We start from the raw sequence: 12,260 nt of genomic DNA, 5'->3' as shown, positions 1-12,260 counted from the left end.
CCCGGCCGGGCATCCAGCCCGCCCGGCTGGCACTGCCGGCTGGAGAACGGGGAGAGCGGCTGCGGGGAGAAATGCCCGGAGGAGGACGATCCTGAGCCCCCCTGGCTGGAGCCGGACGGGGAATGCAGGGGAAGGGCTGAGCGGGGAGGAGGGTGTAGTAAAGCAAAGTCAAATTTCCCCCTGGATCCTGCAGCCAGGCCCAATGGGCACAGATGCTGTGTTGGGCTGGGGAGGGAAAGGAGTTTTGGGGGCTGCAGTTTCTGAGGCTGGTGTGAGGGGAGAGGCAAAAAGAGCTCTAGGTCTTTTCTCCTTCTCCCAGAGTTACTAGCACTGAGATATGGATCATTAAAAAGGAATAGCCTAATGCAATTAAGTGGCAGACAGTCCCCACTGCAACACTTAGCCATTGTTCCTCACTCTGCCTTCTGCCAGAATGGTTCTCGCCTGGACAAGAGAAGAACAATTGAACAAATAGTTCATTTCCCTGGCCAATTGCATCGGTAGTGTCTCCCTCGAATCTGCTGCTGACTGACTGCAAATGCAGCAGTATCCCCAGACAGAAACAGAGAAGCAGGACCCTCTGGTGAGATTCCCGCTGCTGTGGGCTTGCAAGAGCAGCTCCCAGTGGCTGCTCACCCGAGTTGTTCTGATGGCAACAGCAGAGCAGGTTTGCTCCCTCACCTCTCCCTCCCCTTAGTGCCCTTCTGGGGAGCGCAGAGAAGAAAACAGCAGGTGCAGAGGCAGGACCAGCCCACAACTAGAAGATGCTACTTGTGGTTCAGGCAAGTCTTGTCCTTTTTGTAGTCTGCCTCTTAACTTTTCCCTTGTCCTGGAGGATGTGGGATTTTTGGGGGGCTTTGAGGTGATGCTGTTTTGGTGGAGTTTGGCCAGGCTGCCCTTCAGCCCGTGCCCGTGGTGCCCCGCAGTGCCCAGAGGCAGGAGTGCTGGAGCCTGACCGTGCTGCTCCTTCCCGAGAGAGCAGCTGGAGGGATTGCAGCTGCACCTGGGCCCTTGGCACACACTGCCCTGGAGGCTGGTGTGTCCTTCCCCTGGAATCTCCTCCTGGTTCTCAGCCTGCAGCCAGCCCGGTGTGTAGGGAGGCACAGATGCATTGTCTGCACTGCTGAGAGACACCCTCGGCACAGGGGACTGCTGCTTCTCCTCGCTTTGGAGCTCCTTATCACAAGTCTGCATCATGGAGCTTTTCCCCTTCTGTTCTTTCTCCTTTCTTCTCCCTTTGTCAGTAGACTGCCACCTGTCCCACTTCACTCTCAGCTTCTCCTTTGCCTTTTCCTGCTTAATGTGTTCTTTCACCTCAGTTTTTTTTTTTTGTCTAAGTAGACCATGTCCTCTTCAGCCTGCCTCTCTCCACACTGGAGACAGAGCCCAACCCCTCATCTCAGTCCGAGAATTTCTGCCAACTGTTTACAAAAAGTAGCACAATACCCAGGCTGAACACTGACATAATTACATACCCAGCCAGAGAGTGTAGTAAATAATCCAGCTTTTCAGGCTTTTGCCCAGTGGTGAGTCTTTTGCCATCTCCTCTGCCCATGGGCTAAATGTATTGTACTTGGCTTGCATTCACTCGCATTCGGGAAGCGCGGAGGCAGCGCAGCCGTGTGTGGCACAGAGTGGATGTACAGGGATGCCTTGCACCATACACACTCCCTGTGTGTCTCTGGCTGCTCCTGGCTCTGACAGTCCTGCTGGGCTCCTGCCAGGGCAGGGAGGCTGCTGAGGTGTGGGGATTGTTCCACCAGCCAGGGGAAGATGGCTCTGGGGTGAAGGTCAAAAGTGCCAGCGAAAAACCGCGGGGCTTGGTGAGCAGTGTTTGCACTGCTGGCCAGCCTTCCAGAGGTTGGTGTGTACATGGAATTGCAGATACACAGAGCTGTGAATACTGTCAGCACGGTTGTATTTCCAGTTGTGATTGTGAGCCTGGGTCTGTCTGCAGTTGCTTTGATTGTGAGTCAGTCTGTCTGCAGTTGCAGTAGCTGTGAATCAGTGTCTGCCTGTAATTATGTGGGTGAATCAGTGTTGGCTTGTTACACTATGAGTGCAAACGGTTTCCCATAGCAGTTGTGGGTGTGAATCACTCTACAGTCCCTCTGGATGTGTTTTTGAGTAGAGAGATGCAATACTTGGATTAATTTTGTTTTGATGAGGAAAAACTGTCAAGCGGCTTCTCATTTTGGAAAATTAAAGCTGGGTTGGGAGTTGGGCACAGACCTTATTCCTTCGTTACCAGCAGAACAACTTACAGAAGAAATCCACTTTAAGGCTTCCTCCCAAGATTTACATGTTGATCTAAACCTTTAATTTCTTTGCCTGGTGCTTCTGCTTCCAAGTGTCTTCTTCTGCTGGCGTCCCTTGCAGAGCTGCAGACAACACATTTGATAACCATCGCATGTGCCTCGTACCTTCTGTGTGTGGCAGATTCACGGGAAGGTTGTTTATGGCTCCTCCAGTGCCTGTGTGTTTGCAGGGACGAGCCAGTGTGTGCCTCCTGGGTAGCTGAGCACAAACATTTCCATGCTCAGGAGTCAAGGACTGTGTGGTTCCTCTGCCAGGCGCCCCTCGCTGAGAGCCAGGGCTGTTTCTCTATGTAGGTGGCAAACAGCAAGTTGGATTCAGGTGGATGGAGGTGCTGCTGCCTGTTTCTTGGTCTCTGATTTCTCTAAAATGCTGTAGCAGCTTCTGGCCTTCAGCAGCATCTGTACAGCACCAGCCAGTGCTGAACTAGAGGCAAGCTGGAGACATCCAGGCGACCTCAGGTGATGGAAGCAGAGCACTGGGCTGGATCCAGGCTCCCAAAGGCAGCCTGACCCTGTGCTGGCTGCTGCAGGTAGAGCTGGCAGGGCTGGGCTGCTGAACTGGGTGTCTGTGCCTGTGCTGTGCAGCACACACGGGCGTCCCAGCCAGCTCGTTTCAGAACAAAGGGATGCAAACAACCTGGGATGTGAGACAGGGGTCTTGTGAAACACCACAGCGCCTTACTCAGCCCTTCCCGGGCTTCCAGATGAACTGTGGCTGCTCATTGCTGCTCCTGCCCTCGAATGAAAAGACGTTTTTATTCCAAGGGACCCTCCTTTTTAGCTGGGGTGATTGAGAACTGAAGAAAGCCCTCCCCACACAGGGCAGCGTGTGCTCGCCTGTGTTTATTGCTGCTGCGCTGAGCACTTGCTGGCTGCTGTCTCTGCAGAGAGAGCTTGGAGCTTTGCTCAAAGAGGTATTCAAGAGGCACAGCAGTGGCCACCAGAAGCCTGGTGTGCTCACAGAGGGTCAGGGACAGCTGGACAGAGCCCAGCCCGTGCAGGCTGGCTGATTCTGCAATCCTTGAGGGTGTTGAAGAACCTCTCCTGCTGCCTGGGACCTGTTTTGGAGAGTCTCCAGTGCAATGAGGAAGGGCTTTAATGAGCTTCTTGTGCTGTGCAAGTGCTCCTAAATTTGGGGGTAAATATGCAGGTGTTGTGAGGTCACCTAAAGTGCTGTGCTTGGCTGGGCTGCTGTGCAGGTGGGCAGATGGTGCTTGACACCACCGGGGTGTGGATCACCCTCTTCTTCCTGCACAGAAGTGCTTTGATCTGGGCTTTTGGGCTGAGGCTGCCTCTTCTTCCCAGTGTGATTTCCAGCTGGCTCCCAGCATCAGCTCCTCAGTGCACAGCCCTCCCTGACATACCTGATTTGACAAAAGATGTGCAGCTGCTGCAGGTCCTGGGGGCTGAGTGGGAGCTGTCACTGCTCTCACCCCTCCAGCTGATGCCGCTCGTGTCCATGCATGGCACATGGGGATGCTAATCCAATGACACCACACGTGGACAGCATCTCTGGGTGCAGTGCTGGGGCAAATTTGTCCTTTGGGCTGGTTTCTGAATGCTGTCTGCATGGTGAGACTGTTGCTGAGTGAATCAGATGGTTCCCCTGGCTGTGCATCTTCCCAGGATGCAGTAATTTGGGTGAGATGCCCATGTGACTCTCACAGACGTGCCCAGGTGGGTTTATGGGCTCTTCTGCCTTCATTTCTTTTCTGGTGCTTGCAGTATCCCCATCTCTGGCCATTCTCTCAGGTTTTTTTGCAATTTTATCTTTCAGTCTCCACCTCCAGAGTTCTGTGTCTCTCCCCTGTCAGCAGTAAGCCTGTGCTAATCACTCTTTCCTAGGAAGGCACTTCAGAATATGTAATGGTTTCTGGAATAAGAATTTCTGGGAAGATCAGGCTCAGTGTGCCAAGTCAGGAGATACCCAATGTTGGCATAGCTACTAGGATACCTTGCTGCTTTGGAAGTTTCCAGCACTTTTTTTGGTTCCCAGACCCACTTCAGTGGGAGCAGGGGCTGGAGCATGTTGCTGTCATGAGGGAAGGAAGGAAGGAAGCTTTTCCAACTCCTTGTTCACAGCACATCCAACAGGAAGACTGTATTTCCCTGGAGTGTTGTTGTGCTATGATGCTCTGGAGATTGGACAGATTGTCTTGGAGAGGAGTGGGAATGTTTGTGAAGCCCTTAGGTGTGTGCTCATAGAGACACCTGCCAAATTCCCTGTGTTGTGAACTTCAAGTACTGCTGGATTCCAGCTGCAGGGTGTCAGCAGAGCTCTTGGGAAATCTGCATTGGATTCAGCTGTGGAGGTTACCAGCAACTGCACAATTAGTGCTGAGTGCATTTGCTAACTGTGCCATTAAGGAGTGAGCAGTGGACAGATGGAGGAAGGGAGAAGTGCAGGGCTGCTCTGAACACACACCATCCCTCCAGACTCCATCTTGCACAGACACAGAGGAGAGCCAGGAGATCTGGGGAAGATGTTCTTTAACTCATATGGAAGAGGAGATCAGTCTAAAGAGTTGTACCACTCTTTTCTGAGCTTGAAAATGTTGGTATTCTGCACTTTTTTCTTCATGGACACTGTGCAGTTTTCCCCTCAGCAGGTGCTAGTAAGAGGTTGGGGTTTTTTTTCTTCTTTGAGGCTGTTAACAGCCGATTAACATTCCCAAACCCTCACTCGGTTCCATGCAGTTAAATGCTCGTTGCCTGCATCCTCCCTCCCCTTCCCGAGGATCAGGGATCCCTGCAGGTATTCAGTTCGAGGCGTTGGCTGATTCAGAGCTTTCCTGAGTGGGAAGTGACAGCTGAATAGCCCAGCATAGCACGGGGACAGCCCCAGCACGGCTGGAGGAGCTCCAGGGCTGCTTTTCCTGAGGCACTCTCGTGGGTGTTCCCGTCCCTTCCCTGGGCACAGAGGGACCCCTCTGCCTGCTCTGCCATCAGCACCCTCTCCAAGAGCTACTCTCGTGTGCTAAAACCTGAGGAGTTCAGTTACTGGGCTGTTGAAACCTTGAGAGTTGTTTTACAAACTGATTTTATTAGGGAGGCTGTGTGGCCAGTAGCTGTTGGGCTCCTAAAGCACTTGGACCAGTTGGGTTCTTGTGTGTGCCTGTGGCTGGGCTTGCAGGAGCCCCAGGAAAGGGGAGAAGTGATGCTGAGAGCTGCTGTGCCATGGGAACCACACTAGGGTCTGGCTATGGGGGGCTTTGGGTGATCCCTGAACTGTCTGAATGCTGAAATCTCCTCTGTAAATCCTCCTTGTATTCTCCAACACTTTCCTGCTTGGCAGCAGGGCGATGAGCAGGGCTGGCTCTGCTTCTCAATCCATCTCCAAGTGTGAAGTAGCCACAGAACGAGGAGAACACCCTGCAGGCTTTTCTGTCCAGCTCCCCAAGGAAAACACAAAGCAAGGACCAAAGGCAAGTGGTAGGAAACAGTGCCCAGCTGCTCTCCATGCTGGGCTGTCCTCCCGAGTCCCTGAGTGCAGCCACAGCAAAGCCCCATTTTGGGGATGTTCTCAGTGTGAGCAAACTGAGAGGTGACTGGCAAAATATCTGTTGGGCAAGAAGGGAAAACAGATTTTGTTCCAGTGCCGGTATGTAGAGCTGGTTCTGGTGCTTCAAATGAGACCTAAGCACAAATTTGATTTCATTCGAGCACCCCTGTTGTCCTTGGCTAGCATCTTCTTCATAAGAACTGTCCAGAGTAGAAAATGAACCTTCATCTCTGTATAATAGTGAAGGAAAACTCTAGGAACAAGGTTTGGTGAAAATGCAGTTGTTAAGAGCTTCTTGGCATAGACAGGGCACACCCATGTGGAAGGTGCTCTGGATTTTGTCAGTGTTCCTGACCCTCCAAATTACCTTGTTCCTCCATTTTCTGGTATTCTTTTTTTTAAGCTTCACTTTTCCACTGTTGGTGCATTATCTGCGCCACCCATGGTTCCACCAAATCTGATGAAGATGGTCCCAAATGTTCTACAGGAACCACAACAGTTTCTGCAGAGGCAGGAAGCACCTGCTGCAAATCCAAAGTGTCCTCATTTGTGTGGGGATCCCTGGTCAGAGTCTGCTGGCTGTGCAAATTCTGCCCAAACAAAGCATTTTTCAAAATCAGCAGTTGAATGGGAAAATGTTGATATCAGTGAAAATTTTCAGTGGTGTTTTGGGGAGGGGAGAGGACAGACAGCAACGGTTCTTTTATTTTTTATATAATTTTTTTTTTTTTTGCTTTTGGCTAGTATTTGAAATTGCCTTGGGGGAAAAAATCAATTAAATACTATTGTATAATATGCAAGTTGAAATGAAATGAAAGGGAAAAGTTGAAAGGAAATCTGTTGAGAAGCTGCTTATTGAAGAAGTTCTGAATTTGCCTTGTAAGAAAAATCAACATTTTATCTGTCCTTGTTGTGATTTGGAACGAAGTCTCCCAGAAACATTGGAATTTCCCACAGAACAGATGTTCAGCCAGTGAATTTGTGCTTCATCATCAAATACTTGAATTTCCAAGACTGTGTGTGTCCCTTCTCAGCTGGAAAGTGGGGAGAGCCAGAGGAGGCCTCCCAAATCAGAGCTTTTCTCACCAGAGCCGTGGGTGTGTCCATGCCAGAGGATGAGCTTCCCTAGGGGGCATTCAGGTGGAATCCTGATTAAAAAAGCCCGAGCACAGTGTGCCTAAATTAATCCATGCATTCATTTCTGCAAGGATTTTATGTGGCTGATGGGGAGGAAGGTAAAGGTAACTAGGGCCAAATGCTGGGTTGGTTGGTTGGTTGGGGTTTTTTCCCCCCTTGTGCCTGCTGTTAGTGAGTGTCTTGCCAGAACAAAAGCTCAGGTGGGTGGTAAGGACTGGTGGTGTCTGGCTCTTACCTTCTGCCTGCCTGGCACCTTGTGTGCTCCTAGAGCTGAAAAACAAGGATCAGGCACAGCCTCCAGGGAGACTGCAGGGCCCCAGTGCTGTGGGGAGACCAGCTAAATGCAGAAATGTGATAAAACACATGAGCCAGCCTGGCCTTGTGCCTCTTCTCCATGTGCCAGCTGAGGACATGTGTGCTCTCCAGATGTTTCCATGCTGCTGGGCTGAGCCCTCTGCACAGGAGGGATTTCTGCTGGGAGCTCTCCTCTCCCACATCCCTGTGCAGAACCCCCCGCTCCTTGGCAGCACCCAGAGAGTTCCCCTGCCCCTTCATCCTGGGCCAGAATTGCCATCCAGCTGCTGGGCTTTGGCAGTGCAGCCAGCACCTCCTTCAGTGCTGGCGGGAGCTGCCTGAGGCTCTGCAGCGTGGAGTGGAGAAACCCAGAGGTCACATTTGGCTGGCACCAGCACCTTGCCCTGGTTTCTGCCTGCTGTGATTGACTGGAGCCTTCACTGCTGGCTCTGGGGGCTCAGAGTGGGGCTGGCTGAACCCCCTGGGTGCCAGACAGGGAGCGTTGTGAGGGGGAGATGTCACGACAAGCTCTATTTATCCAGGCTGTTGCTTGGCAGTGCTGCTCCAAGGTGCATCAACATAATGAGATACATAAAAGGAGAAGGCAGTTAAATGTGCAATAACATCACAATAAAAGTAAAACTGAGCATTAATGAAAACTCTGAGCACACTAAGTGTAGTATCGTCGAGCGCTCCCACCACCTTGGGCCTCGGTGGTCAAACTTAATAATAATTCCTGGCAGTGTCATTACCAGAATTAAATGAGGGTTTAACTGTCTAGAAAAAGATGTTGGGGAAAAAAAATGGGTCTTGAGACTTCCCAAGTGCTTCTGCTGTGTGGATGTCACCGAGGTGGCAGAGGCAGCAGGTGAGCTGGGACTGCTGCAAGGGGAGCTTGTGACAGAGCCTGCAGGGTGAGGTGGAGGAAGAGCCAGTGTGGTTATTCTGGAGAATGAGCTTTGCACTTGCTGCTGAAGCACCTGGGGAGCTGCAGGGTCTGCTGTGAGGGTGGGGTGAGGGTTTAATGTGTGTGCCTGCTTGGCTCTGCCATGATGCAGCTTGCCCAGGGCCAGCAGTGCTCCAGGCCACGATGCTGCCTTTGGTTCCTGAGGGTATCCTGAGATCTCAAATGCAGGACCCCAGACATACTGGCAGCTGTCCAGCGTGAAAAACTGAACTGTTTGCTTTTCCCTAGTAACTGAAATCTGTTTTCTCTCCTGTCATTCCCCTCTGTCCCTCCCTGGCAGGTTTGGAGGCTCGTTTTGCAGTGGCTGCACGCTGCCACCATGGCGCCGAGGCTCCCAGGAATGGGGCCCTTCTCCCTCCTCAGCCTTGGAGTCCTGCTCCTGGCTCTCCCTGGTGATGCTAATGGGTAAGGTGGTGAGTGCTGAGATGTTGGCCAAGGCTGCAGTCCTCTTACTGAACTTAAATATCCCGGGATCAGGATGTGTATGAAGCAGTCCAGGGCAAAGCACTAAAGGGTCTCTGCTGTGTTTGACCCTCCTCCCCATGTCCCCATCCCCATGCCTTCCACCCAGGGGCTGTTCAGTCCCTAATGTGGCTGACACTGGCATTATTTGAGGTGCTGTCACTGAGATCAGTTGTCAGCAATTTTTTGCAACAAAACCTATTTTCAGATTTGGCCTCTTCACAATTCGTTCTGGGCAAGGACTCTGCTTGCCTGAGTTTTAACCTGGAAAAGAAGTTCCCCCCACCCCATTTAATATTTTAATACTATTTTAAAGAGCAGAAAATCAATCTGCTTCATCTGTTTGGCTGTTAATGGTGTAATGACCCATGGGCAGCACACCTGACCTGCTGCAGCACCGGGGTTCTCTGCACCCTGGGTGTGCTCTGGCTGTCCTGGCAAGGAGAGTGCTGCTGCCAGCCTCACCTTCCCAGCCTCTGGGAGCTGTCTGGAGGGGATGAAAGCCTGTCAGTCCATGACTGCATCCCACCAGAGCCTTTGCTGGGTGAGCTTGGGGAGCCCTTGGAGGAAGGAGGATGGAGATGAGGGGAGGGAGGAGCTCTGCACAGAGAGAGAGAAATAATGCAAATAATACATGACTCCTATAAAACATTTAGAAAAGCCTTTAGAGTGCCAGGTATGGACACTGAAATGCTGTCTGCTGAGTTACAAGTCCAGAAGGGATCAAGGATCTTCATGCATGAAAATATGTTGGTGCTGCCCCTCCTGCCCTGCTCTGCTTTGTCTGCCTGGATTTGACTTTGCAGCTCCTGCCCTGTGAGTGCTGACCCTGCACAGGCACAGTCAGCCCTGGCCTCTCACCCCATCCCCACAATGGCTGTGGGGGCTGTCCCCATGCCCTGTGCCTGCAGCTCTGCCCTCCTCACTGCTGCCTTTTCCTCCCCACCCTGTATTCACCGGAGCTGCTGCTCCCCTGCCATGCTGGGATTGCTCACAGTACTGGTGCCCAGGAGGATTTACTTCCCAAATTGTGTGTGAGGGCACCCCTGTGCTGATGTGGCCCAGCTCCCCAGAGAGCCTGTGCACAGGTGGCAAGGTAATGACTTTTCCTCAAGCCCATCCTAATTAAATTTGCTGTAAACCTCCGTCCTTCCTGCCTAGAGGATTTTAATTATTTTAAAACCTTGATCCCGCACATCTCTTTGCAGTCCCCTTATGCCCTGCTAAAGGGCAGCTTTAGCTTTATGTTAAGGTGAGGTGAGGCAGCCCAGAGCTTTCCTGGCAAAGGAATTATTAGCCCAAATCAGGTGCCAGGCAGAGGTGCTGCTGGCTCTCCCCTGCCTGCACCTTCCCTTGTCCTGCCTACGCTGCTCTTCCCCCAGCACCTCCCAAGTGAATCCCACACTGCTCACATTGAAGTCAAACCCTCAAATGTCAGGCTAAGTAAAACAGCTTTGAAATTTGTAAACTCATTTTTCCCATCACCGCTGAGCCTCCGCCAGGAGTTCCTTCACAAAAATCCGTCCTCTAGCTCTTTATATTATGGGTAATTTTTAAAGATAGCTTATAAAACATTAATGAATGAGCTTTTCATGAGCATGCTAGCTATTCATAAGTTATAGATGGTTATATACTCATCAGCAGACACTGGGACAGATTGCTTTTAACCATGACATCTATTGAAAGCTGGTACAATTGAAACCCCACTAATTACTGCAGGCATTTGTTAAATTTCTCAAAACTCTTCTTACCTGCAGGGAGTTCAAGTCCAGATGAAAAGCCAAAACCAGCATTTGGATTCAGCTGGAAATCTTGGAGGCTGTGATGCAGTTTGTAATGCCAGACATGTTTTGATGTTTGGATCTGGCAGGTTGCATTAGGGCTGGGTCAGGTGTTATCCCAACCATGCCTCACCCTATGGAAAATGGAATTTCAGCACTGTGTTACCCTCCTGGAGGCTCAGCTTCCTGGCTTTACCACTCCTCCAGGTGCTGCTTTGCTAAAAAACAGAGGCCAAGTGGTCCTGTGAGAGGTGGGATGTGCCCCTGGAGAAACAGACCTCAGGCACTTGAAAGGAAATTTCCCAGAGTGTTTGGTCAATGAAACCAATGAAAATTAATGTCAGAATTGCCCAAAAGGGAATATTTCAATTAACTGCAGCATTCTAAATAGTATTGATTCAACCTGACTCCAGAAGTACCCACACCCTGCTCTCAATTTTTCCTCTTTTGCTAGGAAATACTCTCTGCACTTCTTTTATCTTACAGAATCTGGGTTTTCTGTTGGGTGAACACTTTGATAGAGAGCTCTGGTACTTGTCACCTTACTGACACTTGACAGTGTATTTACAGGTGCACCAGCAGTGTCAGGGGTAACCAGTCTGACCAGATGGGATGCAGCAGGATTAAGCTTTGAACTCCTTAAATAATATTCCTTTTCCTGTAGTTTTTTGTTGGTTTTATTATTTTTCCCCCCAGCTATTTCATGATGCATACTGAAAGCAGTGGCTGCCACACATCAACAGACATAAGGCTGGGGTGGGAAGGAAAGGGGCAGAAGTGTTAGAAAGTGACATTTTAGGGGCTTTTCTTCCCCCAGCATTACATTTATGATGGTCACAGGTGCTCTCCTTGGTAACTGGAACCATGATTTGCATGTCCACCACCTCTGGTCTGTGGCATTCATGGTGTTCCCCTGCCCAGTGCTCCCCAGTTATTCACCTCTCCATTAGTGCTAATTTGCCAGTCAGAGCTTCCCTGCTCCCAAGGGGCTCCTGTAGCTGCTGCTGAGCATCCCTCTGCTTCAGCTGCCTTTTTTCCCCTGTCTGGCTGGGCTTCCTCAGCCACCTCACTGCCTGTTTGTGCCTCTTAATCTTTCTTTTTGCCTCATTTGTCTCTCTGTTATTTCCTCTTCCATCTTCCTTGAAAACTCTTCATCTCTATAGATTTTTCTTTTTGTTTCTGTTACTTAATCTTCTGCCTTTCCATTTGTTTTGGTCCTAACAGCTATTTTTGCTGGGGAAAGCTGTGCTTGAAGCCACAGCACTGCTGCTCTGTGCCATCTGAAATCTCTTTTAGAGGCAGGTGGTTCCAGAAGGACTCACAATCTCCTTTTCTGTTGATTGAAAGGGAGACACAAAATGTAAATGTATTACTTGAGCCCCTTGTGTGTGCAAAACCGCATTGAAGATTTTGTTCAGTGAGATGTGCTTTTTTAGAGGAATTTACTCCTTGTTTTATTCCACCTGGGGCAGAATGTGTTCTGAGGAAATCATCTTGTTTGGGGGCTTCCAGGCTTCTTGTGTTGAGCAGAGATGGGAATGTGGAAGCTCATTTGTTTTTATAAGCAGGGAAAAGTTCAGCAAACTGCAGGGATGGTTCACTAAGTGCTTTAATGATGAGGCTTTAAGCCTGTTTACTGAATTCCTATTCTGCTGTCTCCCCTCTTCCCTGGGGCAGAGATCTTTGAAATGGCTCAATCTGCCAAATACCTGGTGTCACTTCTTCCTTGCTGCCTGTAAGGAGATAGTGGCACTTCAATAACTCAGCTTCCCACAGCCTCTGCTCAGAAAATGCCCATT

General features: G+C 50.5%; 1 protein-coding gene across 1 annotated transcript in view; it reads left to right on the top strand.

Annotated features, from left to right (window-relative positions):
- The first annotated feature begins 289 nt into the window (after positions 1-289).
- Positions 290-12,260, top strand: part of LOC102033371 (gamma-aminobutyric acid receptor subunit alpha-3) — a 68,314-nt gene continuing 56,343 nt past the window's right edge. Inside the window, exons 1-2 of the mRNA XM_031056025.1 lie at positions 290-782; positions 8,499-8,623. Of these exons, the coding sequence (XP_030911885.1) occupies positions 765-782; positions 8,499-8,623 (143 nt within the window). The 5' untranslated portion in view covers positions 290-764. The remainder of the gene's footprint in view (positions 783-8,498; positions 8,624-12,260) is intronic.

This window comes from Geospiza fortis, unplaced genomic scaffold, assembly GCF_000277835.1.
Source record: "Geospiza fortis unplaced genomic scaffold, GeoFor_1.0 scaffold157, whole genome shotgun sequence".
Lineage (NCBI taxonomy): Eukaryota > Metazoa > Chordata > Aves > Passeriformes > Thraupidae > Geospiza > Geospiza fortis.
The sequence above is the reverse complement of the archived record's forward strand: the minus strand, read 5'-3'. Positions and strand labels throughout refer to the sequence as shown.